The 19,533-nt window shown below is 51.3% G+C and overlaps 1 protein-coding gene across 5 annotated transcripts in view; it reads left to right on the top strand.

Moving 5' to 3' along the window:
- Positions 1 to 15,879, top strand: part of WARS1 (tryptophanyl-tRNA synthetase 1) — a 47,040-nt gene extending 31,161 nt beyond the window's left edge. For 3 of the 5 annotated variants that reach the window (XM_017892294.1, XM_017892295.1, XM_017892296.1), the window contains 5 exons: positions 5,410 to 5,510; positions 7,235 to 7,347; positions 8,047 to 8,220; positions 13,181 to 13,321; positions 15,359 to 15,520. In XM_017892294.1, coding sequence (XP_017747783.1) covers positions 5,410 to 5,510; positions 7,235 to 7,347; positions 8,047 to 8,220; positions 13,181 to 13,321; positions 15,359 to 15,520 — 691 coding nt within the window. Of the gene's footprint in view, positions 1 to 5,409; positions 5,511 to 7,234; positions 7,348 to 8,046; positions 8,221 to 13,180; positions 13,322 to 15,358 lie in introns of all 5 variants that reach the window. The other 2 variants (XM_017892298.1, XM_017892297.1) reach the window with 1 other exon arrangement.
- The last annotated feature ends 3,654 nt before the right edge of the window (positions 15,880 to 19,533 follow it).

Consider the following 19,533-nt stretch of genomic DNA (forward strand, 5'->3'; position numbering starts at 1 on the left):
TTTTTTTTTTTTTTTTTTGAGACGGAGTCTCACTCTGTCACCCATCCTGGAGTGCAGTGGCGCGATCTCAGCTCACTGCCAGCTCCGCCTCTCAGGTTCACACCACTCTCCTGCCTCAGCCTCCCAAGTAGCTGGGACTACAGGTGCCCGCCACCACACCCAGCTAGTTTTTTGCATTTTTAGTAGAGACGGGGTTTCACTGTGTTAGCCAAGATGGTCTTGATCTCCTGACCTTGTGATCCGCCCACCTTGGCCTCCCAAAGTGCTGGGATTTCAGGCGTGAACCACCATGCCCGGCACCTAGTAGATCTTTTAAAATTAATTCTCTTTGTTCAACCATGTGAGCATGGAGGCCCTGTGGCATCCTTGAAGGAAGGGAAATAGAGATCCAGATCCTGGCACCTGGGTTTAGTGGCTGCGTGTCATAGCAGCCATGTCCATGAAATGGGATCAAACAAGAACATAGGTGTTGTCATTAGTATAATTTTCTTTTTTTGTTTTTTTTTTTGAGACAGAGTCTCACTCACAGGTTTTATCATGCTGGCCAGGCTGGTCTCGAATTCCTGACCTCAAGTGATCCCCCAGTCTCGGCCTCCCAAAGTGCTGGGATTACAGGTGTGAGCCACTGTGCCCAGCCGTATTAGTATAATTTTCATGTCACTTTATTTCCTTGTTCTCACCCCATTCCATACAATGATTCAACTGATTGAACCTCTGCAGAGACAACCGTGAGTTCTGCTCCTCCCTTTCCAATCAGGCAGTGCTGCTGGCATTGCCCAGTAGCTGCTATCCTCTTCCCACACCACCGCTGCCCCCACCAGCCAGTGATCTCCCGAAAACTCAGAGCTAATCTCATCTTCCACCTGCGGGTCTTTCCCAGTTCTCCTCCTTAGATGATAGTGAGAATTCTCACCTTTCGCTTAGCACATGAGCCCTTTCGTGATTGGCCCTGTGTTCCTCTCCAGCGTCACTGCTACCTCCAGCTCAGTGGAACAGCTTGCAGTTCCACATTCCTCTCCTTTGTACGTGCTCTGTGCTGCCCAGAATTCCCACCCACTCTCCTGACCCTGCCACCCCCAGCTTAGCTAATTCTTACACTTTCTTTTTTTTTTTTTTTTTTTTTGAGTTGGAGTCTCGCTCCGTCGCCCAGGCTGCAGTGCAGTGGCACGATCTCTGCTCACCGCAAGCTCCGCCTCCTGGGTTCACGCCATTCTCCTGCCTCAGCCTCCCGAGTGGCTGGGACTACAGGCGCCGCCACCGCACCCAGCTAATTTTTGTATTTTTAGTAGAGACAGGGTTTCACTGTGTTAGCCAGGATGGTCTCGATTTCCTGACCTCGTGATCTGCCCGCCTCGGCCTCCCAAAGTGCTAGGATTACAGGCGTGAGCCACCATGTCCAGCCAATTATTAACACTTTCTTCCAAAGGCATGATCAAGCATCACCTTTTCCTAGGAGCTTTCCCTCCCCACAGCCAAATTTAGATGCCCCTCTCTGGTCCTCCATCACGCTGGGCCTTACCTCTGCCACATCTGGTACAGCTTGGCCCTCTCCCCGCTAGCTGAGTAAGACACACAGTTCCTGAATTTGCCGTCTGTGGCCCATCCCCTACTGGGCCCCACAGACACAGCAGAAGCAAAGCTGAGCCCCTTCCTCGATGGATATAAATGCTGGTGGCAAGACAGGAGCAATTGCCCGTAATAGTCCACGAAGCTGATTTAGCCAGTAGATGTGTGATGGGGTAGATGAACTTTGAAACAGTCCACGTGTAAAGACCACCACCTGAGCAACCCCACTGTCAGCGCTCTCTCAATGTGGAGTGAGGCCGCTGTTCCCCGTGCTGTCTCTTTGGCAACTGCGGTTGCAGCTCCTGATTAGCCTCCACCTTCACTAAGTAAGAACTTCCTTTTTGTTTGTTTGGTTTTGTGTGTGTGTCTGTGTGTTTTTTGTTTTTTGTTTTTTTTGTTTTTTTTTTTTTCCTTTTTTGAGATGGAGTCTTGCTCTGTCGCCCAAACTGGAGTGCAATGACGCGATCTCAGCTTACTGCAATCTCTGCCTCCTGGGTTCAAGCAATTCTTGTGCCTCAGCCTCCTGAGTAGCTGGGATTACAGGCGCCCGCCACCACACCCAGCTAATTTTTGTATTTTTAGTAGAAACAGAGTTTCACCATTTTGGCCAGGCTGGTCTCGAACTCCTAACCTCAAGTGATCTGCCTGCCTCGACCACCCAAAGTGCTGGGATTACAGGCATGAGCCACTGCACCTGGCCAGGAACTTCCTTTTTCTTTACAAGCATGGAGTAAAGATGAAACCCAGACGGTACGTCAACCAAAAGACTCTATGATATCTTTTCTTGAAAGGCATTTTATGTTGAACCTAAAGTGAGGAGAGACATTTTAAAGGGTAAATCCTCTATTCAAACATTTTACTTTAAGAGTTTCTTGTAAACATTTGAGCATTTTACTTTTCTTTCTTGAATTTAACTCAAAATCTGTATCTTTGGCTTAATAAAGCTCCTTCCTGGTGTTTAGGAGCTGGAAATTCAACAAAGCCAGCCATCGCCCTCTTCTAGTCGGGGGGAGGTGGGAAGGCCTCCATGAAGGAGGAAGCCAGTACAGTTCCCCCTGCACATTGCAGGTGGCCCCAGAAAGGCCTTCCCACCCAGGGCCCTGAGGGATGCACAGGCACTGAGCTGGGAGTCTGAAAACTTGTGTTCGAGACGCAGCTCTGCCCCTGCCTGGTCTTGTTCCCTTGGGCAAGTCCTTAAATCTCTGAGCTTCCATTTTCCTGTGAGGAAGGGAGCTGGGTGCTAGTGGGGGACGGCATAGCAGAGGTTGCAAGTGCTCTGCTTGACGGCCGTCCACTGTGTGGCCTGGGCATGGGAGGAGCTCCTCTCTGCCTGCTTTCTCCACTCTGCTCATTTGTTCTACACATATTTATTGGACATCTGCTATATGCCAGACTCATGCTGTGGGTACAGCAGGGAGCAAAACCATTATCTCAGCAGCTGTGTAGAGCCTCTCTTCTAATGGGGAGAATCAGCTAACAGGTGATCAATCAGGTGATAATGAGTTCTATGGTGATAATAGGGACAAAGAGCAGGGTTAGAGAAGACCGTGGTCAGGAGATGATAGTGCCTGCACTGCATATAAAGTGCTTCAAGCCACGCCTGACACCTGGGGAGCGCTCAGTAAATGTTGTAATCTAAAATCTCTTTGGACTTTAAACCCTGTCTGAGAGTGAAAGGCAGGTGTCCTCCCTGGAGTAACTGGTCATTCATCCACATGTGGTATACAGTTATGTGTGTTCACTGAAGCCAGTGAGAAACCTCCATGTGCCGGCACTGGCATGGCTGCTGTTGCGTGGTGGGTCCATCCCAGCTGTGCCGGAGGACAGCTGTCCCTTGAGGGGAGGATCACGCATGCTCACGGTGCAGTGCCCGCATTCACCCTGCAGCCAGCCAGCACAGTGGCAGCAGCTTGCAGCAAGTAATGACCAGTCTTATAAGAAAGGGCAGCGTGCTCTAACTCAGAAATAACAGTCACACACCGTGGAGCTACAGTCCTGCCACAGTTTGGGAGTACGGGAGACTTTCCCTCCTTGTAGGGGTTAGGGTGTCCCAGGTGCCTCAATCCCAGTGGCGCATGGAGTCTTTGCTGCAGCCCATCTCCCCAGGTGACAGACAGCTGCTGTCCTTAATGGCTGTGAGGCCTGCTGCGGTGCCTAGGCGGGACCCTCCCTGCCTGCGGTGTTCCTGGCTTGCTTAGCAGGAAGACAAAGGCTGCATCTTCCCAGGTGGTGTCGTTGGCTATGCTCTTGCTCTCTCTTGTTTCCATTATGCTGAGTGGGTGACACAGATGCTGGGTTCTCCTGGCATGCCCCTTCATGGTACTGCACCTGCCCTCTCCAGTGCCCCACAGGGCCTGAAACTCAGCCAGCTGCTAGGCGAAAGACACAGTCCATCCCTGCACTCCTGACACCCCACCCCACCTGCACAAAGACATTCAGTAGTTCTCCTCCCTATCCCAAAGGTCTAAACTGTTCTACAGGATAAGAGGTGGTGGGAAAAGCATAGACTTTGGGTCCAGGTGAATCCGTGTGGAGATCCCAGCGCCTGTACTCACTGGCCTGTGACTATGACCCTGAACTTCTTTGAGCCTAGTCTTTAACTATAAGGTGGAGGCAATGCTACTACTTTGAAGGGGATTTTGGCAGTATTGACACGTATGCAGCACCTAACACAGTTCCTGCCACGTGGTGCAAATACTTAAAAGACACCAGCCTTTCCCCCTTTTCCCTCGTAGTGTCTGACACATGGTAGGGCCTAAAGGGAAAGCTACTGAATATAGTAATGCAAAGATGCAATATAAGAAGCCACTTGGCCCGGTGCAGTGGCTCACGCCTGTAATCCCAGCACTTTGGGAGGCCAAGGCAGGTGGATCACCTGAGGTCAGGAGTTTGAGACCAGCCTGGACAACATGTTGAAACCCCATCTCTACTAAAAATACAAAAATTAGCCAGGCTTGGTGGCAAGCAGCTGTAATCCCAGCTACTCAGGAGGATGAGGCAGGAGAATCGCTTGAACCCAAGAGGTGGAGGTTGCAGTGAGCCAAGATTGTGCCACTGCAGTCCGGCCTAGGCTACAGAGTGAGACTCCGTCTCAAAACAAAAAAAAAGAAGCCACTCTGGGTTCTGCCAGACCCCTACACCCTGCTGTGTTTGCTTCGTCTTCAGCCTAGTTCCTTCTGGTATCAGAATGGCTGCCACAGATCCAGGCCTGGTACCCACACCCCTCACCATCCAGAAGAGAGAGTTGGGTTGCTTGAATCAGCCACTATGGCCTAGCCCTGTTGCTGGGGATAGGGTCAGTTCTGCCCAAACACCAATGGGGAGCAGTGGCCAGAGGCTAGGAGGACCAGCTGCACTGAGACAGGCCTTCCTCCTTCTCGGGCCATGGATTTCTATCCATATGCTCATCTGACAATAAGCAGATAGTCTCCCGCAACACAGTATGTCTCAACTAAGAAGCTCCCGGGGGCTCCCAGACTTGAGCTCCACAGCCCACTGAACTGCTGACCCTGGCAGAATTGAAATTTTTCATGCTAGCTGCGAGTCTCTGAATCTGCTTGCGTTCCTGCCTTGTTTGGTATGTCTCCTTCACGTTGGTTTCACACTGGTTTCTGCCTTTCCCAGTCAACTCCACAGGTAAACGTGTGTCTGCTTTGCCTGGTGCAGGTATCTTTGCCTACAGATGACTTCTTGGCACCTTCCTGGTGCTTATGTGTTGACCACAACGTGGCCCCAAGTCTGGCCCATGCCACTACTCACTGGCATCCAATTTTAACAACTGTAACTTTGCCTTCGGTGAAGGCCGCCCTCCAGTTTGGGATTTCATTCCCATTGTCTTTGCAGGATGAGCTCAGGTTTCTACAAAAATGTGGTGAAGATTCAAAAGCATGTTACCTTCAACCAAGTGAAAGGCATTTTCGGCTTCACTGACAGCGACAGCATCGGTAAGGGGCCCACTGCTGCCTGCGCCTTTCAAAATGGAGCAGAGTTCTGGAGGAGACACATGTCTGGTTTAAATATCTCTGAGATGTTAGCTTTTGCAACTGTCTCTTTAAGTAGGACACCCAGGTATGGGTGGGTCATCATCGTCCTGGAATCTGACTAGCTAGTGTAATGCATTGAGCAGCTTCTCTGGGTTGGGTGAAGCTGCACTTCAGGATGTAAGTCTGTCCCCCTCCTGTCACCCATCTTAAGGTTTAGAAGAAAGAAAAATCTAAGGATGATTTTAGAGTTCCAACAGCTCTGGTGGGACCCCAGTCAGTGTAGGGCGCCCTTGGGTGGAACCAGGGGTGATGGAGAAGGACAGCTGGATCTGCTGCCCATGAGGGAGCCTTTGAGTCTTTGTCTCCCTGGGCCTCAATGTCCCCACATGTAAGATGAGGGGCTTGACTCGAGGTCTTCTGGAGCCTTCCCATCCCTGCCCTGCTCTCCTTCCATGGCTCCACCCCAGCAGACGTGCAAATGGTTTGCCTCCCACGTGCATGCCTTCTTGGCCCTCTCCGTACATTTCCATGTGTCTTTCAGATGCATTGGCCTTGTAGACTTTTAGACTTTTGGTCCTTGAGAGTTGTGGCTGGGCCTTCTGATCCCCTCCTCTACTTGATGTTTGCCACATGGCTTCAGTCCTAGCAGGCCTCTGAGGCCTTCAGTCAGCTGCCAGCCGAGACAACTCCCTAGGATGTGCTGCTGGGGCTCTCCATGGGGAGCATTCGCCCTGCTTGGAGCCAGAGCCACAGTGGTGTGTGCTCCACAGCATCAGGGTCACGCTGGGCAAGCCGCGTGCCCAGAGTCCAGAAACATCTGAGCTCACCCAAGGGCCTGGGTACCGCCACTTGGTGGGGGCTGGCGTGGCACCATCTGTCAGGGGCCCTGGAGAGGCCAAAAGTTCTTCTGCAGGCCTAAGCAAATACTAATGACAGTAATAACAGCCACAACATCCACAACACTGAAAACTTTTAAATAGCAAAATACATTCATCATAACTTATGATAATTAAAGGTGGAACAACCTGAATGCCCAGTGGTTAGAGAATGGTTAAATAGTATGTTACATTGACAGGATAGAATATACTTAGTAACAACATGGACAGTCATTACAATGAAAAAGGCAAGGAAGGCCGGGCGCAGTGGCTCATGCCTGTAATCCCAGCACTTTGGGAGGCCAAGGCAGGCATTTCACAAGGTCAGGAGATCGAGACCATGCTGGCCAACATGGTGAAACCCCGTCTCTACTAAAAATACAAAAATTAACTGGGTGTGGTACGCACCTGTAGTCCCAGCTACTCGGGAGGCTGAGGCAGGAGAATCGCTTGAACCCAGGAGGCGGAGGTAACAGTGAGCCGAGATCGAGCCACTGCACTCCAACCTGGCAACAAAGCGAGACTCCTGAAAAAAAAAAGAAAAGAAAAGAAAAAGAAAAAGCCAGGGAAAGACCAAATATAGTGTAGTCACAATGAAAATGCATAGAGTAAGATATATAAACAAAATGGATGAAGTGAGACACATTGCAACTATACAGTTTATTCTTTTTTCTACTTTTCCATATTTTTTAGATTTTCTTTAATGATTATTTTATAATGGGGAGAAAACCTGTTTTTGTTCATTCCTTTATTAACTAAACAGAACAGGAACTCATCTCACGTGTAAAAATATTTTTTTCTCACTTTCAGGGAAGATCAGTTTTCCTGCCATCCAGGCTGCTCCCTCCTTCAGCAACTCATTCCCACAGATCTTCCAAGACAGGACAGATATCCAGTGCCTTATCCCATGTGCCATTGACCAGGTCAGCAGGCAGAACCAAGGCTCTCTAAGTCTGGGGCATTGACAGCAGGTTCCTCTTACTCTTCAGCAGGGGAGAAGTGTTGAAAGATATGACAGGCAACCGGGCAGGGTAGCTCACGCCTGTAATACCAGCACTTTGGGAGGCCAAGGCAGGCGGATCACTTGAGGCCAGGAGTTCAAGACCAGCCTGGCCAACATGGCAAAACCTCATCTCTACTAAAAATATAAAATTTAGCCAGGTGTGGTGGCGGGCACATGTAATCCCAGCTGCTCATCTCACTGGAACCCCAGAGACAGAGGTTGCAGCGAGAGCGCATCACTGCACTCCAGCCTGGGCGACACAGCAAGACTCTGTCTCAAAAAAAGGAAAGAAAGTTGGGGGGTGGGGGGCAAGGGAAGGGAGAACATTAGGACAAATACCTAATGCACGCGGGGCTTAAAACCTAGATGACGGGTTGATGGGTGCAGCAAACCACCATGGCACATGTATACCTATGTAACAAACCTGTGTGTTCTGTACATGTATCCCAGAACTGAAAGCAAAATAAAAAAAGGAAAGGATATGAAGGGGAGGAGGGAGTGAATTTCTTTAGCTGGAAGCATGAGAGCCTTCTGTGAAGATGCTCAGAGGGACTGCTTACAGCTGAAAGCTGGCATGTTTTCCAACCACCCTCATCAGGGTCCTTACTCTCCCCCACAGGATCCTTACTTTAGAATGACAAGGGACGTCGCCCCCAGGATCGGCTATCCTAAACCAGCCCTGCTGCACTCCACCTTCTTCCCTGCCCTGCAGGGCGCCCAGACCAAAATGAGTGCCAGCGACCCCAACTCCTCCATCTTCCTCACTGACACGGCAAAGCAGATCAAAACCAAGGTGAGCAGTGGCCCGGGCAGAGGGCAATCAGTGGGAGTAGAAACATGCCCTGGGGGGCACATGCACACACACACCACTGCACAGTGCTTTGGGCCTCAGCCACCGTAGCAATGCTGAACTCCAGGAGCGCCAACCATGCTCCCTGCAGAACTCAAGGCCGCCTGTCCTTCCCACATGAGTCAGGTGAATTGGTTTGTGTCCTTTCATTTAGGTAAAACTTGGAATTTTTTTTTTTTTTTCCTTTTCTGCTTTTCTTACCAGCACTGTTCTGGAAGCAAAGTCATGGCAACTTCCTTAAAGTTACAATTACTGTGGATGTTATTAAACAGTGGAAAAGATTTGTGTATATTTCTGATCATCAGCTGTGTTCCAGTGGCTGGACCCGGTGCCTTATTTATGGTTTCTCCTGTTTCATTCTCACTGGGAGGTGGTGGTGCTATTCCCTTTAAAGATGAGTTGATGAGGCTTAGAGAAGCCCAGCCACTTGACCAAGTGTCCACCACCAGGAATCAGCAGCACTGCTCTCCTGACCGTGAGCAGCCAAGCAGGGGTTAGGAGCTGGTTTTCTCCCAGAGAATGTTCTCACTGAGAGACACAGAATTGAGAAGAGTCCCTCCACAGGACAGTCCTGCTGGCCCCAGGAGGGATGCACGCAGCAGGCATTCCGCAAACATTTGACAAATCACTAGAGAAACTAAAAGGAGAAGTTAGTTTGAGCTTCCTTATTTTGCATGGCCCCAGTTCTGTTGCCTGGTTCCTCACCTGCCAGTGTCTATTTAATTGCCTCACTGTTACACATAGCAGTTGACATTTTCTTTGGAATTAAGTATGTGTTTGCAGGCTTGAAGATTGCAGTGGAAATGCTGGGAACTGTATTTGAGGCGTGTCACATGCCCTCTGAGTCACTGCCCCTGACCCTCTGGAAAGTCCCAGGCAGGTTCTGGTTGACAATGGGGAAGTCTTTCATGTCAAAACTTCCTAAGACGTGGCCTCCACCAGCTCTCCCCACTCAGCTGGAAGCTGGTATAATTGGAGACTTTTCTTTCCCTTTCACTTCTAGCCAAAACTTCCAGAGCACAGGGTGCAGAATGGGCAGGGAAGTGCCACTGGAAAAGTCTGCTGTTCGATTTTGTTTCTGAGAAGTTGTTCATGGCCAGGTGCAGTGACTCACACCTATAATTCCAGCACTTTGGGAGGCCGAGGCAAGGGGGATTACCTGGGGTCAGGAGTTTGAGACCAGCCTGGCCAACATGGTAAAACCGCTGTCTCTACTAAAAATACAAAAATTTGGCAGGCACCTGTAATCCCAGCTACTCAGGAGGCTGAGCCAGGAGAATTGCTTGACCTTGGGAGACGCAGGTTGCAGTGAGGCGAGATCACACCACTGTACTCCATCCAGCCTGGGCAACAGAGCAAGACTCCGGCTCAAAAAACAAAAAGAAGAGAAAAACTTGTTTATGGATCTGGGACATTTATCATTCACTTAGGGACCAGCAGAGCCCTCAAGGTGAGCAGTTAGCGTGAGGTCAGGAAACACAGAGGCCTACAGACGGTCACTGGGCCTGCAGGCTTCTTGTGGGGCAAAAACAGGGTCCGGCCAGGCCCTCACTCTAAATCCCCATGCCTGACTTCGGCTCCAAAATCAGAATCTCCACACTAGAGAAGAGGGCACATCTGCTCCAGCCTCCTCCTAAAAATAACAGGTTCAGGCAGGGTAGTGGCATGTGCCTGTAGTCCCAGCTACTCAGGAGGATGGCTTGAGCCCAGGGATTCAAGGCTGCAGTGAGCTACTGTTGTGCCTGTGAATAGCCACTGCACCCCAGCTGGGGTGGCACAGCGAGGCCCCATCTCTAAAACTAAAAAAAATAAAATAGTAGCACAGTGCTGACAATTCAAGTGGCTTTGCTGAGTGAGTACCTGCCACCTGCACAGAATCAGCCTGTGTGATCTAACTGCATCCCAACTACCACCCTAGCTGGCCGTGTCCACTCAGCATCATTTCCTGTCGCACAGAGTCGCACTGGTCACCCGCTTCCATCATCTTAGTTGCTGGCAGCATTGCTCCGTACCCACTCCCAAGTCGTCCCTCCATCTGTTTTCCTGTAAGTCAGGCCTGGTAGGCTGCTTCCTGCATTACTGAGGACCGGTCACATCAAGGAGGCAGAACTGAGCCACTGAGTTCTCGAGCTCCACCTGGAAGCCTGGTGTCCCAGGAGCCAGCCTGGACCTGCCAGTCCCTGTCACATATGGCAGGTTCCTGACACTCTGGGCCTGATTTCCTTCACCTGTAAGATGGTGAAAGCACTACAGAGGTCATTGGGTTGTTGGGGATAAAATACATGTCACAACCCTAACAGCCAACATGGATGGCACATCTGCTGTGTGCCTACCATGGAACAAGGGGCTTCGCCTGGAGAGGGGGAGTGTGCAGGTGGTGGTGACGCCAGCGCATCTTGAAAAACGTGCAGCAGTCACCAGTTTCCTTGTTCTCCTCTCAGATAAAGGGCTGGGAACTGGCCTTTCAATACCCTCTTCAAACTGCCCCTGGAGCCCAGGACCTGTGTTCTCAGACTTTCTTCCTGACACTGGAGCTTCTTCTCCAAGGCCCAGCAGGGAGGGCTGTGGCCACCACACAGCAGTGACTCCATCAGGCACTTAAATGCTAGGAGACACCACTACTAGGTGGTTTTTTCTTCCTCCTGTTTATTAGTATTTTCCATAGTTTTTGGTTCTGTAACTTTTTTTTTCTTTTTTCTTTTCTTTAGGAAAGGGACGGTAAACGTCCCATTCGTTAGTTTTTTTCTTTCAGCCCCCCAGGCCTGCCCACCAGCCAGCCGCACAGCGCCAGCCCCTCACATGGGCCTTGCCTGAGCCTCTCGCGTGACTACTGCTTTCCCTGCCCAGCCTCTCAGCAGTGCCGTGCCACGATGGAGACTGGCACCTTTGCCCCAACACTCGTCTGCTCCTTTTGCACGATCCCAACTTACCTAGTTAGGAATCTGCTCTGGAATGTGTGTGTGTGTGTGTGTGTGTGTGTGTGTGTGTGTGTGTGTGTGTGTGATGGAGTTTTGCTCTTGTTGCCCAGGCTGGAGTGCAATGGCACAATCTCGGCTAACCACAACTTCCACCTCCCGTGTTCAAGCGATTCTCCTACCTCAGCCTCCCAAATAACTGGGACTACAGGCATGCGCCACTACGCCCAGCTAATTTTGTATTTTTAGTAGAGACGGGGTTTCTTCATGTTGGTTAGGCTGGTCTCAAACTCCCTACCTCAGGTGATCCGCTTGCCTCGCCCTCCCAAAGTGCTGGGATTACAGGTGTGAGCCACTCCACCCGGCTACTCTGGAATTCTTTTGAGGAGACTTACTAAACATAACAACTTAGAATTTATTGACTCTGCCTACCCTTTTTCCCATAAAAAAATGTTAAGGCTGGGCACAGTGGCTCACTCCTGCAATCCCAGCACTTTGGGAGGCCAAGCAGGTGAATCACCTGGGGTCAGGAGTTTGAGACCAGCCTGGCCAACATGGTGAAACCCTGTCTCTACTAAAAATACAAAATTAGCCGGGCATGGTGGCAAAAAAAAAGTTAAGGGGCCGAGCACAGTGACTTGTGGCACAGTAATCCCAGCACTTCGGGATGCCAAGGCAAGCAGATCACTTGAGCCCAGGAGTTCAAGACCAGACTGGCCTACACAACAAAACCTGGACTCTACAAAAAATACCAAAAAATTAGCCAGGCTGGTGGCACACACCTGTACTCCTAGCTACTCAAGAGGCTGAGGCAGGAAGGAAACCTGAGACCAGGAGGTCAAGGCTGCAGTGAGCCGTGATCGCACTACTGCACTCCAGCCTGGGCAACAGTCTAGAGATCCTATCTAAAACAAAAAAATTAGGGTGACATTTGTGCATTGGAGGTTTCTCAGATGCTCACTGGAAGAATGTTGAAGGAGTTTTGCCTATTTTTTCTGGCTTTTAGTAGCCCTAATTACTCCGTGATTATCTTCAACAATTCCTAAAAGGCATTGCATTTCTGAGTTTTTCAGCTCTGACAGCGTTGCCTATTTGTAAGTGGAGACCTGCCTGCAGGCCCCTCTACCCGCGCAGTTCCCGTGGGTTTGCCTTCCCTTACTGCCTTACCCTGCCTGTGCCTTCTTGTTCTGCTTTCTGTGGGAGGCTGGCCGCTGCTTCCCTGTCCCTGTTAACACTGCAGTACCTATCCCTAAGAGAGGCTGCCCTTCCTGCCATCTCCCTTACTCTGAGGATGACTTACTCATCCTTTTTTATTTATTTATTTTTTTAGTTTTTATTATTTTAGAAACAAGGTCTTGCTCTGTCGCCCAGGCTAGAGTGCAGTGGTGCAATCACAGTCCACTATAACCTCAAACTCCTGAGTTTGAGCGATCCTTCTACCTCAGCCTCCCGAGTAGCTAGGGCTACAAGCGCACGTCAGCACACCAGCTATTCCTTTTTTTTTTTTTTTTTTTTTTTTTTCAGAGAGGGGGGCTCACTAAGTTACCCAGACTAGTATTGACCTCCTGGCCTCAATTGATCCTCCCCCCTCAACTTCCCAAAATGCTGAGATTACTGACACAAACCTCTGTGTCCAGCCTTACCCATCCTTTCTCTGAAGTTTGTCACCTGAGGCACTTGTCTCCCCCAGGTTTCAGTTCAATCAGTGCCTTTGCTTTCCCAACTCTATTCTCCTGTGTCTGTGAGGATGAGGGAGTTCAAAGCTCATCTGCCCCCACCTCTCCTGCAGTGAGCCCCATGGCAGCTCACACCCAAGCCTCACAGGAAGAACAGCAGTGGGTCCCCCACCAGCTGTGTGCCTTGACCTTTCTCTGGTCCAGAATCTGACAGCACTCACACCTTTGACTTCCGCACTTGGGCTTCTAGCCAGCGTCCAGGCACAGGATGGGCAGGACTGACGAGCGTATTTGTGTCCTCTTCTGGTGCAGGTCAATAAGCATGCATTTTCTGGAGGGAGAGACACCATCGAGGAGCACAGGCAGTTTGGGGGCAACTGTGATGTGGACGTGTCTTTCATGTACCTGACCTTCTTCCTCGAGGACGACGACAAGCTCGAGCAGATCAGGAAGGTAAGCAGGGAGCCCCAAGGGCCCACAGCTGCCTCCAGCCAGCCACTCCTGCCCATGGGGCCTGGAAGGCTCCAGCAGCCAGGCATGAAGGGTTGGTGGGAAGTGCTCAACTGAAACAAGGTGAAAACTGAGTAGAGTCGCCCTCATGGTTTTTAGACCTGGGCTCAGAAGCCTCATGAACAAATCACGAAAGAGCAGATACAAATTACTGTTCATTTGGGAGTCACACAAAACAGTCTTGCTTTATTAGTCATCAGAGAAATATCAGTTAACGTGATCAAAGCTAAGACAGTTGAGTACAGAATCAGTAGGGGCTTTTGTGTTGCCATTGACTGTTTTCAGTGATTGGGAAGCAGACGCTTCAAGGCACACTCATGTGAACAGAGTGTCTATCGGCACAGCCTCGTAAGCGGAGTGTCTGTCGGCACAGCCTCGTAAGCGGTTTGGTAACGGGTGCAAAGAGCCCAAAAATGTTCAGAGCTTCTCCTCAGGTTTTCTCATTCTTAGATTTTTTTCCAAGGAAATAATCCTGAATAAGAGAAAGCTTTCCACACAAAGATGTTAAAAATGATAATAGCAAAAAGTTCAACACAGGCTTGATACAACAGAGGAAATGTTAAATAAATTAGAATTGTTACAGGGTGGATTATTATGCAGGCATGAACTCTTTTAAGAGTGTTCATATGCAAAGCAAGGTGGCACACATCTGTAGTCCCTGCTACTTGGGAAGCTGAGACAGGAGGCGCCCTTGAGACCAGGAGTTCAAATCCAGCCTGGGCAACATAGCAAGACCCTCTTTTTTTTTTTTTTGAGACGGAGTCTCGCTCTGTCGCCCAGGCTGGAGTGCAGTGGCGCGATCTCAGCTCACTGCAAGCTCTGCCTCCCAGGTTCATGCCATTCTCCAGCCTCAGCCTCCCGAGTAGCTGGGACTACAGGCTCCCGACACCTCGCCCGGCTAAATTGTATTCTTTAGTAGAGACGGGGTTTCACCGTGTTAGCCAGGATGGTCTCGATCTCCTGACCTTGTGATCTGCCTGCCTCGGCCTCCCAGAGTGCTGGGATTACAGGCGTGAGCCACTGCGTCCAGCCAAGACCCTCATTTCTTTAAAAAAAAAAAAAAGTTTTAGTGACACAGGAAAATATGCCTATGATAGTGAAAAAAGGATACCAAATGAAAACTCAGGGAGGAGTTAACTATGTTTAAATGAAATGCACATGAAAAGAAATGTAAAAAAATTCACCAAATGTTAGTGGCAGGCCCCACCTCTGGGCACTGTTTAGGTGGGCAATTTGTAGGTGATTTTTCTTTACTTTGCTGCGGCTTTGTGGTTTGGGTACTTTATTAAATTTCCTTAATGAGCCTGCATTACAATCAGAAAAAGAGAAAAAAATCAGCAAAATTTGGCCAGGTGCAGTGGCTCACGCCTGTAATCCTCGCACTTTGGGAGGCTGAGGCGGGTAGATCACAAGGTCAGGAGATTGAGACCAGCCTGGCCAATATGGTGAAACCCCCATCTCTACTAAAAATACAAAAATTAGCCAGGCATGGTGGTGGGCACCTGTAATCCCAGCAACTCAGGAGGCTGAGGCAGGAGAATCACTTGAACCCGGGAGGCGGAGGTTCCAGTGAGCCAAGATCACGCCACTACACTCTGACCTGGCAACAGAGCGAGACTCCGTCTCAAAAAAAAAATTAGCAAGATTTTACAGAAGCCGTAAGGCTGCCAGGAATTGTTGTTTAGTGCCTGGGGGAACGGCCCCTAGCGTCGGTAGGGTTGGGGACTGCCCTCACCATTGGCCCTTTCACTGTGAGAGACCAAGTCATGGCTACCGTCAGAGCCAGGTTTCTAGCCGTTTTAGGAAAGGTGTAGCTGAAGGTATAGGTTATTGTTGTGGTAACAACACATCTTACTTCTGAGTGCCACCCACATGCCAGCCTCTTCTTGGGTGGTGTGGGCTGAGCTGGTGCCCAAGGCAGGAAGGAGCCGCTCAGGACATGTGGAGCCATCTCTCACATGGCTGTCTCCCTCTGGGCAGGATTACACCAGCGGAGCCATGCTCACCGGTGAGCTCAAGAAGGTACTCATAGAGGTTCTCCAGCCCTTGATCGCAGAGCACCAGGCCCGGCGCAAGGAGGTCACGGACGAGATAGCAAAAGAGTTCATGACTCCCCGGGAGCTGTCCTTCGACTTTCAGTAGCACTCGTTTTACATATGCTTATAAAAGAAGTGATGTATCAATAATCCCAGCCCAGTCAAAGCACCACCACCCGTAGGCTTCTGTCTCATTGATTATTATTGGGCCTGGTCTCTGTAAGCCTTGTATGTTATCAATACTGTTTCTTCCCTGTGAGTTCATTTTATTTCTGTTCTTCTGGGCAAAGCATTGTGGTGATTGGTTGCTGGCTAACATTGCATGGTCAGATAGAGAGGTCCAGCTGTGAGTCTCTCCACAGAGCAAGCCCCAAGAGTGGCGCCTTTGTCTGGAAGTCCATGGGCACCCTGTTCTGTCCGTGGAGGACTCGAGGGTTCCAATATACTTTATGACCCCACTCTGTTAAAATATAATTAGCCGGGCGCGGTGTCAAGCCTGTAATCCCAGCCTTTGGGAGGCTGAGGACGGGAGGATACAAGTAGGAGATCGAGACCATTCATGGCTAACCGGTGAAAACCCCGTCTCTACTAAAAATACAAAAACTAGCCGGGCGAGGTGGCGGGTGCCTGTGATCCCAGCTACTGGGAACTGCTGAGGGCAGGGGATGGCATTAACCCGGGAGACGGAGCTTGCAGTGGCCAGATCCGGCACTGCACTCCAGCCTTGGCACAGGACGAGACTCCGTATCAAAAAAAAAAAAATATATATATATATATATATATTCTATGTACGCATATATGGATTGAAATGTCTTATTGTAAACCTAGAAAGTGTTTGAAACATCGATGTGGGATGGTTTATTGAGCACAAGATGTATTTCAGCCCACACCCCTCCCAAAAGAATTGGTAAGAAAGCTTTGCTATACATTTGACTAAGAAATCACCCAGCTTTTAAAGCTGCTTAACAATGAAGTTGAATATTTAGTTGGCAATTTTGATTAATTGAGACTTGGGGGTGAACTGTCCAGTTTTACTGCTCCAGACCATGCAGTATTCCACTCAGAAATCAGCCGCTTCCCTTGGCATACCAGTTTTCTCACCGCCAATGACCTAACCTCTGTCCTGCAGATCAGGGTGGCTTTTCCCCTGACTGTGTCCGATGCCAAGGAGTCCTGCCTTTGCAGATGCTTCGTTTTGACCCTTGACTGCAGTGGAAGGTCAGGACAGAGCAGTGCCCTGGCTGTGTCCCTGGACGGTGACTTAGCTAGGGAAAAGTCGAGGCAGCAGCCCTCGAGGCCCTCATGGGTGTCTAGGCAGGCCTCATTTCATCACGCACCATGAGCAGGCCTGGAAGAGCAAAGCCAAATCTCAGGGAAGCCCTTGGTTGATGTATCTGGGTCTCCTCTGGAGCACTCTGCCCTCCTGTCACCCAGTAGAGTAAATAAACTTCCTTGGCTCCCGCTCTTGTCATTGTGCTCTGTCTGGGAGGTCTGAGGAGGGAGCAGAGACCCCTCCCCTCACCCTTCTGTGTATGACCTTGAGTCTGCTGGAGTCAAAATTTGGGGATGAAAGTGCACAGTCCTGGGAACCCCGTGGTGTTGTGTCACAGCTCCCAGGAATGGGCTTGTGCTGGGAGAGCCCTTAGCAGCATCCCGGTGCGGGCTCCCTCTCACACCACACTTCTCATCTCCAGCAGCTGATGGAGAACGCAAGCAGAGGTTGTCCTCACTCTTCAGAGGAGGGGCTGGCCGTGGGGTACTTGATGGTGCTGTGTAGTGACAGCACAGGCTGGGAGCCAGGCCGGGCCCCGTTCACATGAGGCCCAGGGCAGGCGCCGAGCTGCAAGGGAGCCCTGGGCTCATTCTACCGGCTCATCCTCATTTTGCAGGTGGGGAAGCTGAGGCTTAGGAGAGGAGGACATGACTTGTCCAAGACCATAGGGTGACTCTGGCACAGCAAGTCTGTCCTGACTCTTGGGAGGCTGGAGGCCTGGGCTCGAGTCCCACTCAGGTACCCATGTGCACCATGACCTCACCTAGGCCTCCTCTCCCTGTCTCAACTCCTGCTGAGCTGGGCCCCACCCCTGCCCTCCCCTGCTCACCTAGCTGGCTATGGCCAGTGGGGGTGAGCCACCCACAGAGGCCATGTAGCTCACTAGCCTGTTGCCCTGGGCAACTAATATGACTCCTTGTAGCTCTACTGCACCTGTGATGCAAGTGCAGTGAGGGGTGACAAGTGACGTCAGTAACAGCTGCTGCTATCATTGTCCACCCAGCCAGAGCATCTATTGGCAGGGCCCTGGTGAGACCCTGGCCCCAGGGAGGAGTGAGCCAACACCGACCAGCTTCTCCCCTCACCGGCTGTGTGACTCTGGCCAGGTCACTTAACCTCCCAGGACCTCCATCTCCTCCCCTGTAAAAAGCAGTGATGCCTCTTGTTTAGGGTCTTAGGAGGGTTGCCCTGGGTCCAATACTCAGGTGACTTGTCCAAGGCCACTGCTGGTCAGGACACAGGGGAGCTGCATGTCTCCCAAACCTCCCCCATTTTGCTAAAAACCAGTGGTTTCTGAGAGAAATGTTCCCTGAAAGACACGGGCATGTCTGGATTAGGATGGACAGGTTGCAGTGGCCCCATGGGTGTTTGGGGGTGAGGCATGAGGCTGGGTGCCAGCAGCACCGTGGTGCCATAGGCTCTGCCAGAAGAGCACTCCTTCTCCAGCTGGTGATGTCTACCTGGCAGACAGATGTGGGGCCGGCCCAGCTCAGCCTCTCTGCCCCGTGGCCCCCAGCCTGGAGGAGAGACCAGCTGAGCCTGCCTGAAAGGAGATGAGGCCTGAGAAGCACACAAAACAGCACTGGGTGGGGAAGCAGGGCCAGGAAGGAGGGTGGCTGAGCACACAGGTGGCAGTGGAACAGCTTGCTGCTCCAGGACAGCACTCGGCAAGCAACAGGCCTGCCTCTGGCCCCCAGTGCCTGCCTGCAGCAGCAGCAGCTGTGCCCTCCCCAGGGTCACGCTGGCTGGGCCTTGAGGCCCAGGACTCTCTGATCATTACCATAGAGGTTGTAAAGACAGTGAGGACAGAGGCCCTTCCTGCAAACCCCCTCCCCAGTGACAGGCAGAGCCAGCTGCTCAGTGACACAGGCTCAGGGAGAGCCAAAGGCCCCCACCTCCCAGAGTGCAGCCGCTGCCAGAGCTGGGCCAGGAGTGCTGCCAGGAACCCTCCTGCCAAGGCCGAACAGGTGGGGTCTTCTCAACAAAAATGGTCCCAGGGTCAGTGTTTGATGAACGATGGAAACCGGTTAGCACCTGCCCTTTCCCAGCATTTGGAGGGTCAGTGTTTGATGAACGATGGAAACCGGTTAGCACCTGCCCTTTCCCAGCATTTGGCCACAGCATCTCAGCCTCTGCAACTCCTAAGCTGGACGCACTTCCTGGAATCTACTGCAGGACTTATCCATTCACTCACTCACTCACTCATTCATCCCACACCCGCTACTGTACAGCAGCCCTGGAGCTAGATGGAGTCCTTGCGCAGCTCGCAGGCTCTTGTGGCTGGGGAGAGGCAGAAGAGTGACCACACACCCAACTAGGTCCCCACGGGAGCAGAGCAGGAGATGCTTGGGAGCAGCCCAGTGGTCAGGCAGGGAGAGCTTCCTGGAGGAAGTGGCGCCTGGGGTGTGGAGCCAGCCAGGCAGAGCAGAGGGAGGGTGTTGCTGGCACAGGGCATCAGATCAGGTGTCCATAGCACCACACATATGGGGACTGGCATAAAAGGAGCAGACCCAGGAAGGGGGATTCACCCCTTATTCTGGGAGCAGAAGAGTTCTGTTCGGCAGAACAGAGGACAGCGTTCAGTGCACAGACACAGTCAAGGTCAGTGTCCGTGAGTGACTATAGTCAATGCAGGTGGCCTCCAGCCCTGCCAGAGGGCTGCTGTGGTGGAGACCCGATGGCTTTACACTGGACCTGCCAGCCCTAGCCCCTGATAGCCCCCATCAGTGGAAGCCACATGATGCCAGGAGGAGGGTGCTGGAGCCCCAGAAGCACGGGCTCCAGTCCACCCACCCCTCCTGATGCGTGACTGCAGGCAAGGCCCCCTCCCTCTTGGAGCTGTCTGC

The sequence above is a fragment of the Rhinopithecus bieti genome, unplaced genomic scaffold, assembly GCF_001698545.2.
Source record: "Rhinopithecus bieti isolate Rb0 unplaced genomic scaffold, ASM169854v2 scaffold_20150, whole genome shotgun sequence".
Classification (NCBI taxonomy): domain Eukaryota; kingdom Metazoa; phylum Chordata; class Mammalia; order Primates; family Cercopithecidae; genus Rhinopithecus; species Rhinopithecus bieti.